General features: G+C 33.4%; 3 protein-coding genes and 1 long non-coding RNA gene across 5 annotated transcripts; 2 read left to right on the top strand and 2 right to left on the bottom strand.

Moving 5' to 3' along the window:
• Positions 1–3,450: 3,450 nt before the first annotated feature.
• On the bottom strand, positions 3,451–4,346 carry LOC123473644. Its single transcript, XM_045174703.1, has 2 exons — positions 4,199–4,346; positions 3,451–3,983 (listed from the first exon to the last, which is right to left on the bottom strand). Exons 1-2 carry the CDS (start codon positions 4,311–4,313, stop codon positions 3,565–3,567), a joined length of 534 nt encoding a protein of 177 aa, XP_045030638.1. The 5' UTR covers positions 4,314–4,346; the 3' UTR covers positions 3,451–3,564.
• Positions 4,347–5,334: 988 nt separating this feature from the next.
• On the top strand, positions 5,335–7,147 carry LOC123472551. Its single transcript, XM_045174273.1, has one exon. It carries the CDS (start codon positions 5,475–5,477, stop codon positions 6,768–6,770), a length of 1,296 nt encoding a protein of 431 aa, XP_045030208.1. The 5' UTR covers positions 5,335–5,474; the 3' UTR covers positions 6,771–7,147.
• Positions 7,148–24,090: 16,943 nt separating this feature from the next.
• Positions 24,091–24,493, bottom strand: LOC123471489. Its single transcript, XR_006646006.1, has 2 exons — positions 24,358–24,493; positions 24,091–24,166 (listed from the first exon to the last, which is right to left on the bottom strand). It is a non-coding gene; the product is annotated as an uncharacterized LOC123471489 (long non-coding RNA).
• LOC123471485 lies at positions 24,162–24,772 on the top strand. 2 transcript variants are annotated; one of them, XM_045172870.1, is made up of 3 exons: positions 24,162–24,405; positions 24,525–24,566; positions 24,627–24,772. In XM_045172870.1, the coding sequence occupies exons 1-3, from the start codon at positions 24,183–24,185 to the stop codon at positions 24,770–24,772; spliced, it is 411 nt and encodes a 136-aa protein (XP_045028805.1). In that variant the 5' UTR covers positions 24,162–24,182. The 2 variants fall into 2 exon arrangements, with proteins under 2 accessions (XP_045028805.1, XP_045028802.1); XM_045172867.1 differs by having other exon boundaries at positions 24,465–24,566.
• The last annotated feature ends 951 nt before the right edge of the window (positions 24,773–25,723 follow it).

Genomic DNA, 25,723 nt, shown 5'->3' with positions numbered 1-25,723 from the left:
TAACCATTTTGTCATAACTGAAGAAAGAAAAAGACTATTCAGATTGGAATATAAAAAAGTGTATTTTTTCAACAAGTTCACTCAAGAAGAATTTACATCACTCTTCGTTTAGTTGATCCTCGACATAGTCGAGGAGGGAAACTAAGCTATGGGAAAATTCCCGCAACAAGTGAAAATCTTCTGGCCCTGGGTGTTCCATGTCGAACGAAGTCAAAACATCGTTCCAAGTCGAACATGCGGCGAGACGGTTGTCCATTTCAGCTTGTGTTATTTCAGTGTAAAAATCGGTTTGATGCGGAGCTGGGTGGTAAAAGTCTTCATCCGATTCAAACCACCAGAGAAGACGCGCATGCGTTAAAGAAAACAACTCGCGATACTTGGCGTATCCAGAATACTTGCTAAAACAATAAGGAAAAAAGAAAAACTTCTATTAAAAAAGAGCAAGAAGATTGAAAAAAGAAAATGTTTCCTTACCTGAAGTAGTAATCGCCAAACCAAACAGTGCTTACAGATGGCGAAAAATTCAAGCGAGCACCAGTTCGTTGAACTTCCGCAAGCACCGTAAAGAAAAACACACGGTCACTTGAATGTAACCGGTTGTAGCGACTCCGATGATTATCAAACGTTGCGTCAACAAAACGCACAAGGGCGCACTCAAACACACAGAGATTCTCTAAAACATCAGAGTAAGTGAACATTTTACTGTGGAGGCTGAAAAAACACTGAACATGCAATCTGAAATAGTCATCTTACTTTTATTCTTACTGTGATTCATCCTTTCTGATAATCTCTTATCAATGTTTACTTACGACCTTCATCGTAGCTTTGTTTCATTTCGCGCTATCACCTCTCTTCAGCTATCTTTTAATTACTCTAGAAAAATCTTAAAGTTCTTATGATGTTTCCAGTTTCCCACCTTTTATCATGTTGTCCCACTTTCCATACTATTTTGTAGTACAGTCGGGTCGCCTGTCTTAAAGAAGGGGGACCTGTCGCGGGGAACAACAGCAGATGTCCCTATCTGTTCCTAGAAGCGTCAAACTCAAACGCTATAGTTACGAATGTTCTACTATCTGTTATGTTATCAAACATTTCTTCCTAAATAAGTAGAAGTTCCAGAATAGCTTTAGAATGTGCAGTAAAATCTATTAACCTTAGGGAGAGGGCGTAATTTCAAAGCTAGTATAAAACCCACTGTTTTTCCACTATTAGTCGCTCTCTCTTCCACTAAACTAGACGCTTAGTAAAAGTAAGGTTTCAATTCATTATTCATGTAATCATTGTATTCCCTTTTTCTGTGTTAAGAATAATACAAACGTTTTCAAGTCAAGTGTGACAATATAGAAGTAAAAACTTATGGTATCACAGTGAATTCACATTGAATACAAGTATATTTGATCCTGTTTACATATTAAAATAAAAACTCATGGTATCACAGTGTATTCACATTGAATACAAGTATATTTGATCCTGTTTACATATAGAAGTTAAAACTCATGGTATAGCAGTGTATTCACATTGAATACGAGTATATTTGATTCTGTTTACATGTAGAAGTATAAACTTATAATATAACAGTGTATTCACATTGAATACAAGTATATTTGACTCTGTTAACATATAGAAGTTAAAACTCATGGTATCGCAGTGTATTCACATTGAATACAAGTATATTTGATTCTGTTTACATGTAGAAGTATAAACTCATAATATAACAGTGTATATACATTGAATACAAGTATATTTGACTCTGTTTACATGTAGAAGTATAAACTCATAATATAACAGTGTATTCACATTGAATACAACTATATTTGATTCTGTTTACATGTAGAATTATAAACTCATAATATAACATTGTATTCACATTGAATACAAGTATATTTGATTCTGTTTACATGTAGAAGTATAAACTCATAAAATAACAGTGTATTCACATTAAATACAAGTATATTTGATCCTGTTTACATATAGAAGTAAAAACTCATGGTATCACAGTGTAATCACATTGAATACAAGTATATTTGATTCTGTTTACATGTAGAAGTATAAACTCATAATATAACAGTGTATTCACATTGAATACAAGTATATTTGATTCAATTTACATGTAGAAGTAAAAACTCATTGTATAACAGTGTATTCAAATTGAATACAAGTATATTTGATCCTGTTTACATATAGAAGTAAAAACTCATGGTATCACAGTGTATTCACATTGAATACAAGTATATTTGATTCTGTTTACATGTAGAAGTATAAACTCATAATATAACAGTGTATTCACATTGAATACAAGTATATTTGATCCTGTTTACATATAGAAGTAAAAACTCATGGTATCACAGTGTCTTTACATTGAATACAAGTATATTTGATTCTGTTTACATGTAGAAGTATAAACTCATAATATAACAGTGTATTCTCATTGAATACAAGAATATTTGATCCTGTTTACATATAGAAGTAAAAACTCATGGTATCACAGTGTATTCACATTGAATACAAGTATATTTGATCCTGTTTACATATAGAAGTAAAATCTTATGGTTTAACAGTGTATTCACATTGAATACAATTATATTTGATTCTTTTTACATGTAGAAGTATAAACTCATAATATAACAGTGTATTCACATTGAATACAAGTATATTTGATCCTGTTTACATATAGAAGTAAAAACTCATGGTATCACAGCGTACCCAACCAAAAATCCGAGGCAATATAATTGTATGTTTTAACACGCAGTTATTTTGAAACAATTTTCTAAGACAATTTATTGGGTTGTAACGTACTCAATTGGGTGGTAACATAATGAAGTATAGAAACAAATTTTTCAGGCAATGACGTTAAATTACGTACTTATGTCCAATTTATAGTGTACGAATTTTATTTAGTAACAAAGTGAGTGGTAATTTTATGTTTCTGGTATGATTTATTGTATACGACACTAACTGAAATTAATTTAAAATCACACGATTTATTGCATACTGAAGTATTGGACACTACGCTTGTTTTTACTTCAAAATAATATTTATTTATTATTGCATGATACCTGTTATTAGAATCACGTATTTTATCTCACGAAAATCACACGATTTATTGCATACTGAAGTATTGGACACTACGCTTGTTTTTACTTCAAAATAATATTTATTTATTATTGCATGATACCTGTTATTAGAATCACGTATTTTATCACACATTAAATAAAAATTTAATTTAGAGGAATTTGAATTAATCAAGTAATTGTATTTCATCGTTCAATAATGACAATTATTGTGCTGACGAGACCGTTACTTTATTACTTGCTGCTGTTATTTGGAGCTTCTACAACTTCTGTTTGGTATTGTTTAGAAAAGTGGAAATACCCTTTCGGACTTCTCCTTCTTTTTTCACCTTCTCGTGATCCTTGAATTGGAAAAAATCCAATGTCGCTTCTAGAAATGTTTGCAAAAACAGTTGTGATTAGTAATAATGAAATATTGAATTGATTCCAATATATATATATAACTTACATATTATGCTGAGCAATTTATTCTCGTCCATATACTTCTTTCCTGTCAAATTTGCTGACATCGTATGCGTACCCAGGTAATTATCAGTGTACGTGAGGCGAAGAAGAGTTTCAGAACAAAGCGAGTTTCAGATTTCTTTGAGCCAGGCGGAATCTGGTCGAGAATGTCTTGCGTAATGGGAAATGGATTGTTATACAAATCCGACGGATATTTTTGTGGTTTGCTAGTCTCCTCCATCGGTGTCTCTGGTGCATTCAAAACAGGTGGTGGAGGTGAGGAACTCCAATTTGCTTGAAAATGTGGCTGAATCTCTTCATACGCAAGTTTCGGTAAATTCATCTTCACACTTGAAGTAGCAGAAGCAAGTGGGGCAGCTGAGGCACATTCCCCATTCTTCTGCAACTGTTGGATGTACTGCTGTTTAAAGATCAATTGGTCAACCCAAGCTTTGACGCTGCTGAATTCTGTAATACATAATATATACATTTCACATATTACATACATACATTCTATATATATTCTACATACATAATAGTGATATAAAAACCCAACCAAAAATTCCGGGGCAATAAATTGGGCAAGTGCGCAATAAATTGTGTAATTAGGTAATTATTTTTGCGTTGAAATGCATTTATCATACTATGGTGCACTAAACGGTATAATAAAGATTACAATTTACCTTGAAAAAACTTAAGATCTTTCTTCAAGCGATCATTTTCTTCTACTAGGGCGCGTATCTTGCTTTTTAAGTGCTGGACGTCTTCAGTTGAAACAGGGGCCTGGCCCATTAGCATACTCGCCTTTAAAGATGATAGCACCTTCACCTCTGATTGCAAATTATCAGTACGGGTCGAAGTAGAAACGACATCTTCACATTCTTCCTCATCTACCAGCTCATCAGTTGTTTCGGGAAATACGGGTTTTTTCTTTGCTGGCGTTAGTTTTTGTAACGTGAAGCAGCCTGAATTGCTTTCAGAGGTGGAACCCTAAAAACAAGTTCAGTTATGATACAATAATTGATAAATCTGCACATGTTTACATCATCATTGCGTTCTTCTCTGTCGGAATACACCGAATGGCTTCTTTTCCTTGACTTTCCCGATAACGAAATTGGCTCAGCATGAATCTCAGCAACAGTAACAGTGGGTGGCGGGCTACCAGGCTTATCCCGTTGAGTGTTGTTACATAATAGACTCTAAAGAAATATATCTCACACTTTAAATTTTAAAAAACATATTAATTAGGATGTCTGTTTGCTAGCTTTTGTTGAACAATTTTTGCCAACGTATTTTCGTTATTAAAGGACTCACAAGCCTTTCTGCTTTTTTTGGGTGGTGGGTGGGTGGTCATTAGAGAAGAATTTGAAGAGTTTTTCTTTGATGATATAGAAGTTATAACTCATGGTATTGTTGCGGTACGATCGTACCGAGTCTCCCTAGGTGTGTATACGTGTGTGTGTACGGTAGGTACACCGCCCACCTCCTAGCCTCTCCCCCAGTTTCCCTGTGTGTGTGTGTGTGTGTGTGTGTGTGTGTGTGTGTGACTTGCCAGAGGGGTCGTGGGTGTGTTGGTGACAAGGAAGAGCTCTCTTTGGACACTTGACAAACGACTGGGCTAGTGGAGGGTTGGACGTTAGTCCGTGGAAAATACAAGAATATATCCCATTTGGACTTGCTTGTCTCGCTTTCTTGCTGGGGTAAAGGTGTAAGAGGGATCGGGATAGGTGAGTCCACAACAATTGGTGTCTAGAAGAGGGATGTTTTTTCTCCCCACAGACACCCAGCAGTCAAGTGGTAGTCCTGATGTTCGTGTGAGTACAATTATTTTTTTTTTCTCTCTGAATTTATATTTCATATATGTAAGTGTATGTTGATATTGAACCCTGTCGGTCAATGAGTTCTGTCACATTATGTATCGGTATGTATCTCAGCCATCCTGAGTAATAATTCAAGTTAATGCCACCTAAACTTTCTAGTGGTCATCAACAACCTAAAAATTCAAAACCATCTGCAGTTCCTTTTCAAATAAATACTCGTAGTACAGTTTACAATAGAGGGGCAGTTGTCCCATCGACTGGTTTGACACCTTTTACAACGACGAGTAGACGACAGGTGTCACGCACGCCAGATTCGTTACCAAGTTCGAGAATTCCTGTACGAGTAGCCCCTCATCGGTCTCAAGGTGGGCGTCTTGAGTATACGTTACCATCAGTGTTATTCTGGACTGATTCGGATAGTGACGGTAGTGTCACAGACAATATGGCGAATATTCAACCATTAGTCGATGCTGTTCAGGACATGACAGCTGCATTCGCAGCACAGCAACAAGCGTCAGCCACAGCAACTGCAGGTATACAGAATCAATTACAACAGGCCGTGCAGGTCAATAATAACTTAATTGCAGCACTGCAAGCCCAGGCAGTACCGGTAGCCGGCGGTGGTGGCGTTGGTGGCGGGGGGCCCGTTAGAATTGATAATTCTTTGGTTGAGTCTATTCCCAAGTTTTTAGGTAACGCAGAAGAGTTGGCGACCGAGTTCATCGATCGAATCGAGGCATTGGCTGTAACGGAGGGATGGACTGCCCAGCAACAAGTTTTGGTTGCTGTTCGACGTCTAGGAGGATCAGCGGTGGAATGGCATGCGAGAGTTGGAAGGATCAATTTGGATTGGCCAGCCTGGTCAGCAGCGTTCAGGGCGGCGTTCCCATCAACGCTCCCGTTGAGTGAGTGGACGACCAGGATGACGGCACGTGTGCAGCAGCCCGGCGAGGCCATCATGCAGTACGCAGTGGCAAAGGAGAAACTGCTGTTGATGTCACCAGTCACACTCACCGATCAACAGAAGGTACAGGCCATGACTGATGGCCTGAGTGACTGGAAGAACCAGGCATCGATTCTCCAAGCTGCGCCAGCAAACATAGCCGCCTTTTACACGGCATGTGCCGCTTTACCAGTCAGTTGGTCTGCAACAACGGCGACCCCAGCAACAGGGCCTCTTTCTCCTGGCTTCTCAGTGGATGATTTGGCGGCCAGAATCGAACGGATGGTCATCGGAAGGTTGGGGCCAGTCGGACGTAGTGGAGGTGGAGCAGCAGCTGTTTCCCCGGCTGGACGAGGGAGAGGTTCGGATCCGGATGGAAGAGGGCGAACGAGTGGAGGTGTCGGTCGTGGCTTCGTACCAGTCAGCGATCGACAATGCTTTGGATGCGGCAAAATTGGTCACATCGCCAAAGATTGTCCTGCAAAAAAGTAGCTTTCCCGTTCGGAGCAGGGCCGATTTTGACGGGTTACAGAAAGTCCCCCTGCAGTGCTCCTCTCCCCATCATCACGGTAAACATTGATGGAATTGGTGCGGTTGTGGCATTGGTGGATTCAGGCGCGAGCTCGAGTGCCATTCGTCGTAGCCTCGCCAAAAAACTGAACGAATGTGTAGGTCCCAGTGTGCGATTTCGAGGGTGGGATAGTAAAACAGTGGCAATTGACTCGTTTGTAAACATGGAAGTTACGTGGAAAGGTAGAAAAACGGAAGTGAAACGAGTTGCGTCAGTTAAACATCCACCTTTCCCTCTCATTCTTGGAGTCGACTGGATAGTTGGTAGCAAGACAGACTTGATTGTGAGAGAAGGAAAAATTGTCCCGTTAGCGCAACAAATAGAGGATGGAAGTGAAGGGAAAAGCGTCGGAGGAAGTGAAGAAAAATCGGCTGATATCTCTATTTTAGAGTCAAAAAAGGAAAAGAAGACAGTGAGTTTTGGACTCGTGCGCGTTCGAGAATTTTATTCGGACACATTCAAGCCAATCATCGACGATTTTCAGAACGACCTCGTCTTTGAATGTAAGGGAGTGGAAGATGAAAACTTCTGTGTGTCTGACGATTTGATTTGTTCATTTCAAGAAGACCGGAAAGTAAAAAACAGAATGTGTGGTCAACAAGTGGAAGTACAGTGGAGAACAAATGTACCGAGTGAATCGTTAAAATTTGTGCGGTGTAAATTAAAAGAAAAAAAAAGCGGGACCGTTCTCGTACGGCCTAATCGAAACTCATTTCCTGGAAAGGAATGGTGTATTCCGTCGTGCCTCGTGTGTATTGAAAAAGGGGTCGTGTATGTGCCGGTTTTGAATTTGAGTGGGGCGACATTGGAGTTTAAACCAAGAGATCGCTTGACAGTTATCGAGTTTTCTTATGACGCAAAGGTACAACTTATTGAAAACGCTGATTGGTGGCAGAAAGAAGGTAAAGTAAAAGAGGAAAAAGGAGAAGAACATGTGTGTTCTGCGGTTCACTACGAACCAGAACCGTTCACAACACCCGAAGAGGAAATTCAGTTGGGCTCTGGACTGACAGAAGAAATGCGCCAAGAAGTGCTTTTCGTCTTGTCTAAACATCAAAAATGTTTTCCTAGCAGCGAGAAGCTCGGTTCCACTTCTCTAGTTGAGTTCACCATCGACACAGGCGAGGCTAAACCAGTTCGATCCAACCCGATCCGAGTTTCCTCAACAGAAAGGAAAATAATAGCCCAAAAAGTTGACAAGTTTCTCCGCCAAGGACTAGTACGTCCCTCCACCAGTCCATGGGCGGCATCAGTGGTCCTCGTAAGAAAGAAAGACCAAGATTATCGTTTCTGCGCTGACTACCGCCGCTTGAACGCCGTCACCAAGCGGGACACGTACCCCCTACCGAGAGCTGACGACATTTTCGACCGGCTGGCCGGTGCCAAGTGGTTCGCCTCAATCGACCTTCTGTCCGGGTACTACCAAGTTCCTGTAGCAGAAAAGGACATTGAGAAAACGGCATTTATCACTCCTGATGGATTATTCGAGTTCACACGGATGCCTCAAGGGGTTCACAACGGACCAGGATGTTTTCAGCGTTTGATGGATCGGGTTCTGCGTCATTTAAAATGGTCAATGTGCCTGGTCTACTTGGATGATTGTCTGGTGTTTGGAAGTCGGTGGGAGGAATTTCTGGAGAGGCTGGACCTTGTTCTCACGGCAATTGAGGACGCCGGATTGACAATTAATCCCCGAAAGTGCGTGTTTGCAACAGATCGCGTTTTTCACCTTGGTCACATCATTGACCAACAGGGACTACGACCTAACCCAGAGAAAGTGCGAGCGCTGGCAGAGATGCCGGTCAAAAACGTCAAGACACTACGGAGTTTTATTGGCGTTGCATCATTCTTCCGCAAGTTTGTATCCGGCTTCGCGACCATCGGCCAGCCACTGTTTCGCCTTCTTAAGAAAAATGTTAAGTGGACATGGGGGAAAGAGGAGGAGGGAGCAAAGAACCAGCTGGTTCAGTTGCTGACAAATGCTCCGGTTCTGGCGCATTTCAACGACGAATTGGAAGTGACCGTTCAAACGGATGCAAGCCAAGAAGGACTCGGTGCAGTGTTGCTTCAGAATGACGGAGAGGGGTTGCGACCGATTTCATATATCAGTCGTAGTTTGAGCGATGCAGAAAAAAAGCAGCATTGCAACGAATTAGAGTGTTTGGCTTTGGTGTGGGCACTAGAGAAATTTAGGCCCTATCTGTATGGGAAAAAGTTCAAGGTAGAGATGGACAGCTCGGCTGTCAAGTGGCTGCTGAACAAAAATCAGATGGGCAAGTTTGGTCGATGGATACTTGCGTTGCAAGGATATGATTTTGAAATTAATCACATCCGAGGGGTAACGAATTGTGTGGCGGACGGTTTATCGAGAAGCCCTCTTGTTGATGCAACAGACGGCTTTTCTTCAACCGAAGTGGTTTGTTCATTTGTCAGTAAATTCAATTTGCCAGCAGGGCTAGAGCAAAGCGAGTTGAGATTCCAACAGAGAGTGGATCCTCAACTTGGTCCTATATTTTCTTTACAATGTAAAAATAAAGCTAAATTTTCGAAACATTTTTGTACTCAAAATGGTGTCTTATATCATAAAACTAAAAATAACTTTGCTATGTGTATCCCTAACACCTTACGTAATACTGTTCTTTACTTTTGTCACGATGTTCCAGCAGCGGGTCATATGGGTGTGGAGAAAACTTTGGCGAGAGTCCGACAGCGGTACTGGTGGCCCCGAATTTCAGTCGATGTCCGTAAATATGTTCTATCATGTCTTTATTGTCAGTTACATAAACACCAAACCGGTAAGCCATTTGGCTTGTTGCAACCGATTCCACCTCCATCAAGTTGTTTTGAATCAGTCGTCGTCGATCATCTGGGCCCCTTTAAGCAGACGGTACGAGGGAATCAACACATCATTGTTGCCATAGACGCCCTGTCTAAGTATGTTGAAATAGCCGCCGTTCCAGACACAACAGCAGAGAAATCGGTTGAATTCCTCACGAATAATGTGGTGTACACACACAGTTGCCCGTCTCGAATCATCTCAGATCAAGTTACAGCTTTTACCGCCAAGATTACAGCGGACGCAATGGAAAGATTGGGCATCAAACACGTTTTCGCAACCGGTGAGCATCCACAAACGTCAGGTTTGGTCGAGCGAGTCAACCGAACTCTAGCATTGGCCATTGCAGCGTATGTAAATACTGACCACAACGACTGGGACATGCACCTGAAAGAAGTAGCATTTGCCATCAACACATCAGTGCAGAGTACGACGGAGAAAATGCCATTTGAAGTTGTGTTCGGCCGTAAACCAAGAACGCCATTGGATAATGCTCTTTGCTGGCCAGCGGATCGGCCACAGTCATTTGAAGAATTTCGGTCGCGTGTTGATGACTTAAGAAGGGAAGTAAAGATTCGTGTCATTGAGAAACAGTCCAAAGTGAAAGCATTGGCGGATTTACGTCGTCGAGTCATGGAACCGTTAAAACCAGGTGAAATGGTGTTAGTGCGGCGTAAGCCAAAGAAGAAAGGAAAGACTAAAAAGTTCCTGCCAAAGTTTACCGGCCCGTTCCAAGTAGTTAAACAAGTCGGATCAGGGGACAAATTATGTCCTACGACTTATCTCGTCGAAGACCCACCAGAGAGAAGAACTAAAAAGAAGCACCGCCGTTTTAATGCGCATGTGGCGCAAATCAGAAAGTTTCGTCCACGAGAAGTTATTTTTGAAGACGAGGAGGAAGAACAGACACCCGTACCAGTCCCTCAACCTGTAGGATCGTCGGAAAAGAAATCGAATAAGGAATCGGAAGATATGGTAGTACCGGAAGTAGAGAAGCTTTCATTAGCCCCATCATCTAGTGGTCGTCGTCGTCGTCTTCCAACGCATCTCGCAGATTTCGTCCTCAGTAAGTGGTAAATCGGTTTGGTGTGAGTGTGATCTGACTTTTTCTTTTTCAAATAATCCGCCTTCAAGTTATTCCCACCCTCCAATTATCAAGAGTATACGTCAAAATTTATTTACTTTTTTTTTTTTTTGTTTTTTTGTTTACATCCGTTTAAATGGATACAAACTCCTTCTCATAAACTAAAGCCCTAGTAGATTTCTTTATCTTTATATCCGTCTTCTCAGTAACCAGTACCGTATTGTCAGCGGCTTCGTCGACAGAAGAAAAAGAAGTCATCAAAATTCCCAATCAGTTATTCCCCGTATATGTTGTTAGAATTTTGTCCCAAAAAAAAAAAAGGGGTTGGTGTAAAATCAGACAATGCTCATCTCCCATGGAAAAAGTGTGTTTATTTTTGTTTATATGTTTTTGTTCGAAATCGAGTCAGGAAAGGCCGAGTGTTGCGGTACGATCGTACCGAGTCTCCCTAGGTGTGTATACGTGTGTGTGTACGGTAGGTACACCGCCCACCTCCTAGCCTCTCCCCCAGTTTCCCTGTGTGTGTGTGTGTGTGTGTGTGTGTGTGTGTGACTTGCCAGAGGGGTCGTGGGTGTGTTGGTGACAAGGAAGAGCTCTCTTTGGACACTTGACAAACGACTGGGCTAGTGGAGGGTTGGACGTTAGTCCGTGGAAAATACAAGAGTATATCCCATTTGGACTTGCTTGTCTCGCTTTCTTGCTGGGGTAAAGGTGTAAGAGGGATCGGGATAGGTGAGTCCACAACAGTATCACAGTGTATTCACATTGAATTCAAGTATATTTGATGCAGTATACATACAGAAGAATAAACTCATGGTATAACAGTGTATTCACATTGAATTCAAGTATATTTGATGCAGTATACATATAGAAGTAAACACTCATGGTATAACAGTGTATTCACATTGAATACAAGTATATTTGATCCTGTTTACATATAGAGGTTAAAACTCATAGTATCACAGTGTATTCACATTGAATACAAGTATATTTGATTCTGTTTACATATAGAAGTAAAAACTCATGGTATCACAGTGTATTTACATTGAATACAAGTATATTTGATCCTGTTTACATATAGAAGTTATAACTCATGGTATCACAGTGTATTTACCTTGAATACAAGTATATTTGATCCTGTTTACATATAGAAGTTAAAACTCATGGTATCACAGTGTATTCACATTGAATACAAGTATATTTGATTCTGTTTACACATAGAAGTAAATACTCACGGTATAACAGTGTATTAACATTGAATACAAGTATATTTGATTCTGTTTACATATAGAAGTAAAAACTCATTTTATAACAGTGAATTCACATTGAATACAAGTATATTTGATCCTGTTTACATATAGAAGTAAAAACTCATGGTATCACAGTGTATTCACATTGAATACAAGTATATTTGATTCTATTTACATGTAGAAGTATAAACTCAAAATATAACAGTGTATTCCCATTGAATACAAGTATATTTGATTCTGTTTACATGTAGAAGTAAAAACTCATGGTATAACAGTGTATTCACATTGAATACAAGTAAATTTGATTCTGTTTACATATAGAAGTATAAACTCATTTTATAACAGTGTATTCACATTGAATACATGTATATTTGATCTTGTTTAGATATAGAAGTAGAAATTCATAAAATAACAGTGTATTCACATTGAATACAAGAATATTTGATTCTGTTTACATGTAAAAGTATAAGCAAATAATATAACAGTGTATTCACATTGAATACAAGAATATTTGATTCCGTTTACATGTAGAAGTATAAGCTAATAATATAACAGTGTATTTACATTGAATACAAGTATATTTGATCCTGTTTACATATAGAAGTATAAACTCATCAAATAACAGTGTATTCACATTGAATACAAGTAAATTTGATTCTGTTTACATATAGAAGTATAAACTCATTTTATAACAGTGTATTCACATTGAATACATGTATATTTGATCCTGTTTACATATAAAGTAGAAACTCATAAAATAACAGTGTATTCACATTGAATACAAGAATATTTGATTCTGTTTACATGTAGAAGTATAAGCTAATAATATAACAGTGTATTCACATTGAATACAAGAATATTTGATCCTGTTTACATATAAAGTAGAAACTCATAAAATAACAGTGTATTCACATTGAATACAAGTATATTTGATTCTGTTTACATGTAGAAGTATAAACTCATGGTATGACAGTGTATTCCCATTGAATACAAGTATATTTGATCCTGTTTACATATAGAAGTTATAACTCATGGTATCACAGTGTATTCACATTGAATACAAGTATATTTGATCATGTTTACATATAGAAGTTAAAACTTATGGTATCACAGTGTATTCACATTGAATACAAGTATATTTGATTCTGTTTACACATAGAAGTAAAAACTCACGGTATAACAGTGTATTCACATTGAATACAAGTATATTTGATTCGGTTTACATATAGAAGTAAAAACTCATTTTATAACAGTGTATTCACATTGAATACAAGTATATTTGATCCTGTTTACATATAGAAGTAAAAACTCATGGTATCACAGTGTATTCACATTGAATACAAGTATATTTGATTCTATTTACATGTAGAAGTAGAAACTCATAAAATAACAGTGTATTCACATTGAATACAAGAATATTTGATTCTGTTTACATGTAGAAGTATAAGCTAATAATATAACAGTGTATTCACATTGAATACAAGAATATTTGATTCTGTTTACATGTAGAAGTATAAGCTAATAATATAACAGTGTATTTACATTGAATACAAGTATATTTGATCATGTTTACATATAGAAGTTAAAACTTATGGTATTACAGTGTATTCACATTGAATACAAGTATATTTGATTCTGTTTACATGTAGAAGTATAAACTCATTTTATACTTGTGTATTCACATTGAATACAAGTATATTTAATGCAGAATACATATAGAAGTAAAAACTCAAGGTATAACAGTGTATTCACATTGAATTCAAGTATATTTGATACTGTTTATATATAGAAGTGAAAACTCATGGTATAACAGTGTATTCACATTGAATAAAAGTATATTTGATGCAGTATACATACAGAAGAATAAACTCATGGTATAACAGTGTATTCACATTGAATTCAAGTATTTTTGATGCAGTATACATATAGAAGTAAAAACTCATGGTATAACAGTGTCTTCACATTGAATACAAATATATTCGAATCTTTTTATATATAGAAGTAAAAACTCGTGGTATAACAGTGTATTCACATTGAATACAAGTATATTTGATGCAGTATACATACAGAAGTATAAACTCATGGTATAACAGTGTATTCACATTAAATACAAGTATATTTGATGCAGAATACATATAGAAGTAAAAACTCATGGTATAACAGTGTATTCACATTGAATACAAGTATATTTGATGCAGTATACATATAGAAGAAAAAACTCATGGTATAACAGTGTATTCACATTGAATACAAGTATATTTGATGCAGAATACACATAGAAGTAAAAACTCATGGTATAGCAGTGTATTCACATTGAATACAAGTATATTTGATGCTGTTTATATATAGAAGTAAAAACTCATGGTATAACAGTGTATTCACATTGAATACAAGTATATTTGATGCAGAATACATATAGAAGTAAAAACTCATGGTATAACAGTGTATTCACATTGAATACAAGTCTATTTTATGCTGTTTACATACAGAAGTAAAAAATCACGGTATAACAGTGTATTCACATTGAATACAAGTATATTTGATGCTGTTCACATATAGAAGTAGAAACTCATGGTATAACAGTGTATTCACATTGAATACAAGTATAGTTGATTCTGTTTACATATAGAAGTAAAAACTCATGGTATAACAGTGTATTCACATTGAATACAAGTATATTTGATGCAGAATACATATAGAAGTAAAAACTCATGGTATAACAGTGTATTCACATTGGATTCAAGTATATTTGATCCTGTTTACATATAGAAGTAGAAACTCATAAAATAACAGTGTATTCACATTGAATACAAGAATATTTGATTCTGTTTACATGTAGAAGTATAAGCTAATCATATAACAGTGTATTTACATTGAATACAAGTATATTTGATCCTGTTTACATATAGAAGTATAAACTCATAAAATAACAGTGTATTCACATTGAATACAAGTATATTTGATCCTGTTAACATATAGAAGTAAAAACTTATGGTATAACAGTGTATTCACATTGAATACAATTATATTTGATTCTGTTTACATGTAGAAGTATAAAATCATGGTATCACAGTGTATTTACATTGAATACAAGTATATTTGATTCTGTTTACACATAGAAGTAAAAACTCACGGTATAACAGTGTATTAACATTGAATACAAGTATATTTGATTTTGTTTACATATAGAAGTAAAAACTAATTTTATAACAGTGTATTCACATTGAATACCAGTATATTTGATCCTGTTTACATATAGAAGTAAAAACTCATGGTATCACAGTGTATTCACATTGAATACAAGTATATTGGATTCTGTTTACATGTAGAAGTAGAAACTTATAAAACAACAGTGTATTCAAATTGTATACAAGTGTATTTGATTCTGTTTACATGTAGAAGTATAAACTCATAAAATAACAGTGTATTCACATTGAATACAAGTATATTTGATCCTGTTTACATATAGAAGTAAAAACACGTGGTATCACAGTTTATTCACATTGAATACAAGTATATTTGACCCTGTTTACATATACATGTTAAAACTCATGGTATCACAGTGTATTCACATTGAATACAAGTATATTTGATTCTGTTTACATGTAGAAGTATAAATTCATAATATAACATTGTATTCGCATTGAATACAAGTATATTGGATCCTGTTTGCATATAGAAGTAAAAACTCATGGTATCGCAGTGTATTCACATTGAATACAAGTATATTTGATTCTGTTTTTATGTAGAAGTATAAACTCATAATAGAACAGTGTATTCACATTGAATACAAGTATATTTGATTCTGTTTACATGTAGAAGTATAAACTCTTTTTATACTAGTGTATTCACATTGAATACAAGTATATTTGATGCAGAATACATATAGAAGTAAAAACTCATGGTGTAACAGTGTATTCACATTGAATTCAAGTATATTTGATCCTGTTTACATATAGAAGTAAAAAATCATGGTGTAACAGTGTATTCTCATTGAATACAAGTATATTTGATGCTGTTTATATATAGAAGGGAAAACTCATGGTATAACAGTGTATTCACATTGAATAAAAGTATATTTGATGCAGTATACATACAGAAGTATAAACTCATGGTATAACAGTGTATTCACATTGAATTCAAGTATATTTGATGCAGTATACATATAAAAGTAAAAACTCATGGTATAACAGTGTATTCACATTGAATACAAGTATATTTGATGCAGTATACATATAGAAGTAAAAACTCATGGTATAACAGTGTATTCACATTGAATACAAGTATATTTGATGCTGTTTACATGTAGAAGTAAAAACTCATAGTATAATAGTGAATTTACATTGAATACAAGTATATTTGATGCAGAATACATATAGAAGTAAAAACTAATGGTATAACAGTGTATTCACATTGAATACAAGTATATTTGATGCTGTTTACATATAGAAGTAAAAAATTCATGGTATAACAGTGTATTCACATTGAATACAAGTATATTTGATGCAGAATACATATAGAAGTAAAACTCATGGTATAGTAGTGTATTCACATTGAATAAAAGTATATTTGATGCTGTTTATATATAGAAGTAAAAACTCATGGTATAACAGTGTATTCACATTCAATACAAGTATATTTGATTCTGTTTATATATAGAAGTAATAACTCATGGTATAACAGTGTATTCACATTGAATACAAGTATATTTGATGCAGAATACATATAGAAGTAAAAACTCATGGTATAACAGTGTATTCACATTTAATTCAAGTATATTTGATGCTGTTTATATATAGAAGTAAAAACTCATGTTATAACAGTGTATTCACATTGAATACAAGTATAGTTGATGCTGTTTGCATATAGAAGTAAAAACTCATGGTATAACAATGTATTAACATTGAATACAAGTATATTTGATCCTGTTTACATATAGAAGTAAAAACTCATGGTATAACAGTGTATTCACATTGAATACAAGTATATTTGATCCTGTTTACATATAGAAGTAGAAACTCATGGTATAACAGTGTATTCACATTGAATACAAGAATATTTGATGCTGTTTACATAAAGAAGTAAAAACTCATGGTATAACAGTTTATTCACATTGAATACAAGTATATTTGATGCAGAAAACATATAGAAGTAAAAACTCATGGTATAACAGTGTATTTACATTGAATAAAAGTATATTTGATGCTGTTTACATATAGAAGTGAAAAATTCATGGTATAACAGTGTATTCATATTGAATACAAGTATATTTTATGCAGAATACATATAGAAGTAAAAACTCATGGTATAGCAGTGTATTCACATTGAATACAAGTATATTTGATGCTGTTTATATATAGAAGTAAAAACTCATGGTATAACAGTGTATTCACATTAATACAAGTATATTTGATTTTGTTTATATATAGAATAACTCATGGTATAACAGTGTATTCACATTGAATACAAGTATATTTGATGCAGAATACATATAGAAGTAAAAACTCATGGTATAACAGTGTATTCACATTTAATTCAAGTATATTTGATGCTGTTTATATATAGAAGTAAAAACTCATGGTATAACAGTGTATTCACATTGTATACAAGTATTTTTGATGCAGAATACATATAGAAGTAAAAACTCATGGTATAACAGTGTATTCCTATTGAATACAAGTATATTTGATCCTGTTTACATATAGAAATAGAAACTCATGGTATAACAGTGGATTCACATTTAATACAAGTATATTTCATGCTGTTTACATATAGAAGTAAAAACTCTTGGTATAACAGTGTATTCACATTGAATACAAGTATATTTGATGCTGTTTACTTAAGAAGTAAAAACTCATGGTATAACAGTTTATTCACATTGAATACTAGTATATTTGATGCAGTTTACATATAGAAGTAAAAACTCATGGTATAACAGTGTATTCACATTGAATACAAGTATATTTGATCCTGTTTATATATAGAAGTAAAAACTCATGGTATAACAGTGTATTCACATTGAATACAAGTATATTTCATGCTGTTTACATATTGAAGTAAAAACTCTTGGTATAACAGTGTATTCACATTGAATACAAGTATATTTGATGCAGTATACATATAGAAGTAAAAACTCATGGTATAACAGTGTATTCACATTGAATGCAAGTATATTTGATGCTGTTTACATAAAGAAATAAAAACTCATGGTATAACAGTGTATTCACATTGAATACAAGTATATTTGATGCAGTATACATATAGAAGTAAAAACTCATGGTATAACAGTGTATTCACATTGAGTCCGAGTATATTTGATGCTGTTTACTTAAGAAGTAAAAACTCATGGTATAACAGTTTATTCACATTGAATACTAGTATATTTGATGCAGTTTACATATAGAAGTAAAAACTCATGGTATAACAGTGTATTCACATTGAATACAAGTATATTTGATCCTGTTTACATATAAAAGTAGAAACTCATGGTATAACAGTGTATTCACATTGAATACAAGTATATTTGATGCTGTTTACTTAAAGAAGTAAAAACTCATGGTATAACAGTTTATTCACATTGAATTCAAGTATATTTGATTCTGTTTACATATAGAAGTAAAAACTCATGTTATAACAGTGTATTCACATTGAATACAAGTATATTTGATGCAGAATACATATAGAAGTAAAAACTCATGGTATAACAGTGTATTCACATTGAATACAAGTCTATTTTATGCTGTTTACATACAGAAGTAAAAAATCACGGTATAACAGTGTATTCACATTGAATACAAGTATATTTGATGCTGTTCACATATAGAAGTAGAAACTCATGGTATAACAGTGTATTCACATTGAATACAAGTATAGTTGATGCTGTTTACATATAGAAGTAAAAACTCATGGTATAACAGTGTATTCACATTGAATACAAGTATATTTGATGCAGAATACATATAGAAGTAAAAACTCATGGTATAACAGTGTATTCACATTGGATTCAAGTATATTTGATCCTGTTTACATATAGAAGTAGAAACTCATAAAATAAGAGTGTATTCACATTGAATACAAGAATATTTGATTCTGTTTACATGTAGAAGTATAAGCTAATCATATAACAGTGTATTTACATTGAATACAAGTATATTTGATCCTGTTTACATATAGAAGTATAAACTCATAAAATAACAGTGTATTCACATTGAATACAAGTATATTTGATCCTGTTAACATATAGAAGTAAAAACTTATGGTATAACAGTGTATTCACATTGAATACAATTATATTTGATTCTGTTTACATGTAGAAGTATAAACTCATGGTATCACAGTGTATTTACATTGAATACAAGTATATTTGATTCTGTTTACACATAGAAGTAAAAACTCACGGTATAACAGTGTATTAACATTGAATACAAGTATATTTGATTTTGTTTACATATAGAAGTAAAAACTCATTTTATAACAGTGTATTCACATTGAATACCAGTATATTTGATCCTGTTTACATATAGAAGTAAAAACTCATGGTATCACAGTGTATTCACATTGAATACAAGTATATTGGATTCTGTTTACATGTAGAAGTAGAAACTTATAAAACAACAGTGTATTCAAATTGTATACAAGTGTATTTGATTCTGTTTACATGTAGAAGTATAAACTCATAAAATAACAGTGTATTCACATTGAATACAAGTATATTTGATCCTGTTTACATATAGAAGTAAAAACACGTGGTATCACAGTTTATTCACATTGAATTCAAGTATATTTGATCCTGTTTACATATACATGTTAAAACTCATGGTATCACAGTGTATTCACATTGAATACAAGTATATTTGATTCTGTTTACATGTAGAAGTATAAATTCATAATATAACATTGTATTCACATTGAATACAAGTATATTGGATCCTGTTTACATATAGAAGTAAAAACTCATGGTATCGCAGTGTATTCACATTGAATACAAGTATATTTGATTCTGTTTTTATGTAGAAGTATAAACTCATAATAGAACAGTGTATTCACATTGAATACAAGTATATTTGATTCTGTTTACATGTAGAAGTATAAACTCTTTTTATACTAGTGTATTCACATTGAATACAAGTATATTTGATGCAGAATACATATAGAAGTAAAAACTCATGGTGTAACAGTGTATTCACATTGAATTCAAGTATATTTGATCCTGTTTACATATAGAAGTAAAAAATCATGGTGTAACAGTTTATTGACATTGAATACAAGTATATTTGATGCTGTTTATATATAGAAGGGAAAACTCATGGTATAACAGTGTATTCACATTGAATAAAAGTATATTTGATGCAGTATACATACAGAAGTATAAACTCATGGTATAACAGTGTATTCACATTGAATTCAAGTATATTTGATGCAGTATACATATAGAAGTAAAAACTCATGGTATAACAGTGTATTCACATTGAATACAAGTATATTTGATGCAGTATACATATAGAAGTAAAAACTCATGGTATAACAGTGTATTCACATTGAATACAAGTATATTTGATGCTGTTTACATGTAGAAGTAAAAACTCATAGTATAATAGTGAATTTACATTGAATACAAGTATATTTGATTCAGAATACATATAGAATTAAAACTCATGGTATAACAGTGTATTCACATTGAATACAAGTATATTTGATGCAGAATACATATAGAAGTAAAAACTAATGGTATAACAGTGTATTCACATTGAATACAAGTATATTTGATGCTGTTTACATATAGAAGTAAAAATTCATGGTATAACAGTGTATTCACATTGAATACAAGTATATTTGATGCAGAATACATATAGAAGTAAAACTCATGGTATAGTAGTGTATTCACATTGAATAAAAGTATATTTGATGCTGTTTATATATAGAAGTAAAAACTCATGGTATAACAGTGTATTCACATTGAATACAAGTATATTTGATTCTGTTTATATATAGAAGTAATAACTCATGGTATAACAGTGTATTCACATTGAATACAAGTATATTTGATGCAGAATACATATAGAAGTAAAAACTCATGGTATAACAGTGTATTCACATTTAATTCAAGTATATTTGATGCTGTTTATATATAGAAGTAAAAACTCATGTTATAACAGTGTATTCACATTGAATACAAGTATAGTTGATGCTGTTTGCATATAGAAGTAAAAACTCATGGTATAACAATGTATTAACATTGAATACAAGTATATTTGATCCTGTTTACATATAGAAGTAAAAACTCGTGGTATAACAGTGTATTCACATTGAATACAAGTATATTTGATCCTGTTTACATATAAAAGTAGAAACTCATGGTATAACAGTGTATTCACATTGAATACAAGAATATTTGATGCTGTTTACATAAAGAAGTAAAAACTCATGGTATAACAGTTTATTCACATTGAATACAAGTATATTTGATGCAGAATACATAAAGAAGTAAAAACTCATGGTATAACAGTGTATTCACATTAATACAAGTATATTTGATTTTGTTTATATATAGAATAACTCATGGTATAACAGTGTATTCACATTGAATACAAGTATATTTGATGCAGAATACATATAGAAGTAAAAACTCATGGTATAACAGTGTATTCACATTTAATTCAAGTATATTTGATGCTGTTTATATATAGAAGTAAAAACTCATGGTATAACAGTGTATTCACATTGAATACAAGTATTTTTGATGCAGAATACATATAGAAGTAAAAACTCATGGTATAACAGTGTATTCCTATTGAATACAAGTATATTTGATCCTGTTTACATATAGAAGTAGAAACTCATGGTATAACAGTGGATTCACATTTAATACAAGTATATTTCATGCTGTTTACATATAGAAGTAAAAACTCTTGGTATAACAGTGTATTCACATTGAATACAAGTATATTTGATGCAGTATACATATAGAAGTAAAAATTCATGGTATAACAGTGTATTCACATTGAATACAAGTATATTTGATGCTGTTTACATAAAGAAATAAAAACTCATGGTATAACAGTGTATTCACATTGAATACAAGTATATTTGATGCTGTTTACTTATAGAAGTAAAAACTCATGGTATAACAGTTTATTCACATTGAATACTAGTATATTTGATGCAGTTTACATATAGAAGTAAAAACTCATGGTATAACAGTGTATTCACATTGAATACAAGTATATTTGATGCTGTTTATATATAGAAGTAAAAACTAATGGTATAACAGTGTATTCACATTGAATACAAGTATATTTCATGCTGTTTACATATTGAAGTAAAAACTCTTGGTATAACAGTGTATTCACATTGAATACAAGTATATTTGATGCAGTTTACATATAGAAGTAAAAACTCATGGTATAACAGTGTATTCACATTGAATGCAAGTATATTTGATGCTGTTTACATAAAGAAATAAAAACTCATGGTATAACAGTGTATTCACATTGAATACAAGTATATTTGATGCAGTTTACATATAGAAGTAAAAACTCATGGTATAACAGTGTATTCACATTGAGTCCGAGTATATTTGATGCTGTTTACTTATAGAAGTAAAAACTCATGGTATAACAGTTTATTCACATTGAATACTAGTATATTTCATGCAGTTTACATATAGAAGTAAAAACTCATGGTATAACAGTGTATTCACATTGAATACAAGTATATTTGATCCTGTTTACATATAGAAGTAGAAACTCATGGTATAACAGTGTATTCACATTGAATACAAGTATATTTGATGCTGTTTACTTAAAGAAGTAAAAACTCATGGTATAACAGTTTATTCACATTGAATACAAGTATATTTGATTCTGTTTACATATAGAAGTAAAAACTCATGTTATAACAGTGTATTCACATTGAATACAAGTATATTTGATGCAGAATACATATAGAAGTAAAAACTCATGGTATAACAGTGTATTCACATTGAATACAAGTCTATTTTATGCTGTTTACATAAAGAAGTAAAAACTCATGGTATAACAGTGTATTCACATTGAATACAAGTATATTTGATGCTGTTCACATATAGAAGTAGAAACTCATGGTATAACAGTGTATTCACATTGAATACAAGTATATTTGATGCTGTTTACATATAGAAGTAAAAACTCATGGTATAACAGTGTATTCACATTGAATACAAGTATATTTGATGCAGTATACATATAGAAGTAAAAACTCATGGTATAACAGTGTATTCACATTGGATTCAAGTATATTTGATGCTGTTTACATATAGAAGTAGAAACTCATGAAATAACAGTGTATTCACATTGAATACAAGAATATTTGATGCTGTTTACATGTAGAAGTAAAAGCTAATGGTATAACAGTGTATTTACATTGAATACAAGTATATTTGATGCTGTTTACATATAGAAGTATAAACTCATGAAATAGCAGTGTATTCACATTGAATACAAGTATATTTGATCCTGTTAACATATAGAAGTAAAAACTTATGGTATAACAGTGTATTCACATTGAATACAAGTATATTTGATTCTGTTTACATGTAGAAGTAAAAACTCATGGTATAACAGTGTATTTACATTGAATACAAGTATATTTGATTCTGTTTACACATAGAAGTAAAAACTCATGGTATAACAGTGTATTAACATTGAATACAAGTATATTTGATTTTGTTTACATATAGAAGTAAAAACTCATTGTATAACAGTGTATTCACATTGAATACAAGTATATTTGATGCTGTTTACATATAGAAGTAAAAACTCATGGTATAACAGTGTATTCACATTGAATACAAGTATATTCCATGCTGTTTACATGTAGAAGTAGAAACTTATAAAACAACAGTGTATTCAAATTGTATACAAGTGTATTTGATTCTGTTTACATGTAGAAGTATAAACTCATAAAATAACAGTGTATAGACCTTTTTAAGATTCCTCGGTGTAAGCAGAGCGAAAAGTCGTGCGGCTAGTCGACTAGTGCGCACCATGGCGGGGGATAGCCGTAACTAGCTGCAGACTTGGCTTGATTCTTCGAATCACCTTGTTGTTCGGCTCTATGTTACTGTAGTCTGGCACTCTGTGTTGTATGTCAAACCTATTGCGTTGATTTCTCGAAAAGTTAGGAAATGGTTAATGCCAAGTGTCTTATATGTTTTTGTACTCAACAATCTAAATTAGGAAAAGGACGGAAGTTCTACAAAATACCAGAGTACACTAAATGTGATAGGTTTTCTGATGGTGACAAAGTTCTCATTGAAAAAAGAAGAAGACTTTGGATGCAACTTGTAGAAAAAAACTTACATGGAAGAAGTTGCAACTATTTTGTGTGTTCACATCACTTTGTCTCAGGTAGTTATTATTGTAATTCTCATAGTTTTCATCCCTTACATCTGAATTGTTTGTAATAGGTAAACCTGCATATTTGTATTCAACGAATGACATTGATTGGGTTCCAACGATCAATTTAGGCTCCCTTGGACAAGATACCCAGTTGTTGTCCCTACCTACAGGTATTATTCGTTTACTGCTATGTATTTTTTTTTACAGTAACAATATTTTATTTATAATAGATGATTCTTTGGTAAATGCTAATGCATCAGTGCAACATGAATGTGAAACACAACAGGAAAACACTTCAGGAACTCTAGTGTTTTATAATACAAATCACGGTCCTCTTCAACTAAAGAAAGCACTAATTGAGACAACTGAAACTTGAAAACGGACATTTTTATCTTTTAATACACTAGCAGACTACAGTAACATAGAGCCGAACAACAAGGTGATTCGAAGAATCAAGCCAAGTCTGCAGCTAGTTACGGCTATCCCCCGCCATGGTGCGCACTAGTCGACTAGCCGCACGACTTTTCGCTCTGCTTACACCGAGGAATCTTAAAAAGGTCTATTCACATTGAATACAAGTATATTTGATGCTGTTTACATATAGAAGTAAAAACACGTGGTATCACAGTGTATTCACATTGAATACAAGTATATTTGATCCTGTTTACATATACAAGTTAAAACTCATGGTATAACAGTGTATTCACATTGAATACAAGTATATTTGATGCTGTTTACATATAGAAGTATAAACTCATGATAGAACAGTGTATTCACATTGAATACAAGTATATTTGATGCTGTTTACATATAGAAGTATAAACTCTTGTTATAATAGTGTATTCACATTGAATACAAGTATATTTGATGCAGAATACATATAGAAGTAAAAACTCATGGTATAACAGTGTATTCACATTGAATACAAGTATATTCGATGCTGTTTACATATAGAAGTAAAAAATCATGGTGTAACAGTGTATTGACATTGAATACAAGTATATTTGATGCTGTTTATATATAGAAGGAAAACTCATGGTATAACAGTGTATTCACATTGAATAAAAGTATATTTGATGCAGTTTACATACAGAAGTATAAACTCATGGTATAACAGTGTATTCACATTGAATACAAGTATATTTGATGCAGTTTACATATAGAAGTAAAAACTCATGGTATAACAGTGTATTCACATTGAATACAAGTATATTTGATGCAGTATACATATAGAAGTAAAAACTAATGGTATAACAGTGTATTCACATTGAATACAAGTATATTTGATGCTGTTTACATATAGAAGTAAAAAATTCATGGTATAACA

The sequence above is a fragment of the Daphnia magna genome, linkage group LG1 (assembly GCF_020631705.1).
Source record: "Daphnia magna isolate NIES linkage group LG1, ASM2063170v1.1, whole genome shotgun sequence".
NCBI lineage: Eukaryota > Metazoa > Arthropoda > Branchiopoda > Diplostraca > Daphniidae > Daphnia > Daphnia magna.
The sequence above is the reverse complement of the archived record's forward strand: the minus strand, read 5'-3'. Positions and strand labels throughout refer to the sequence as shown.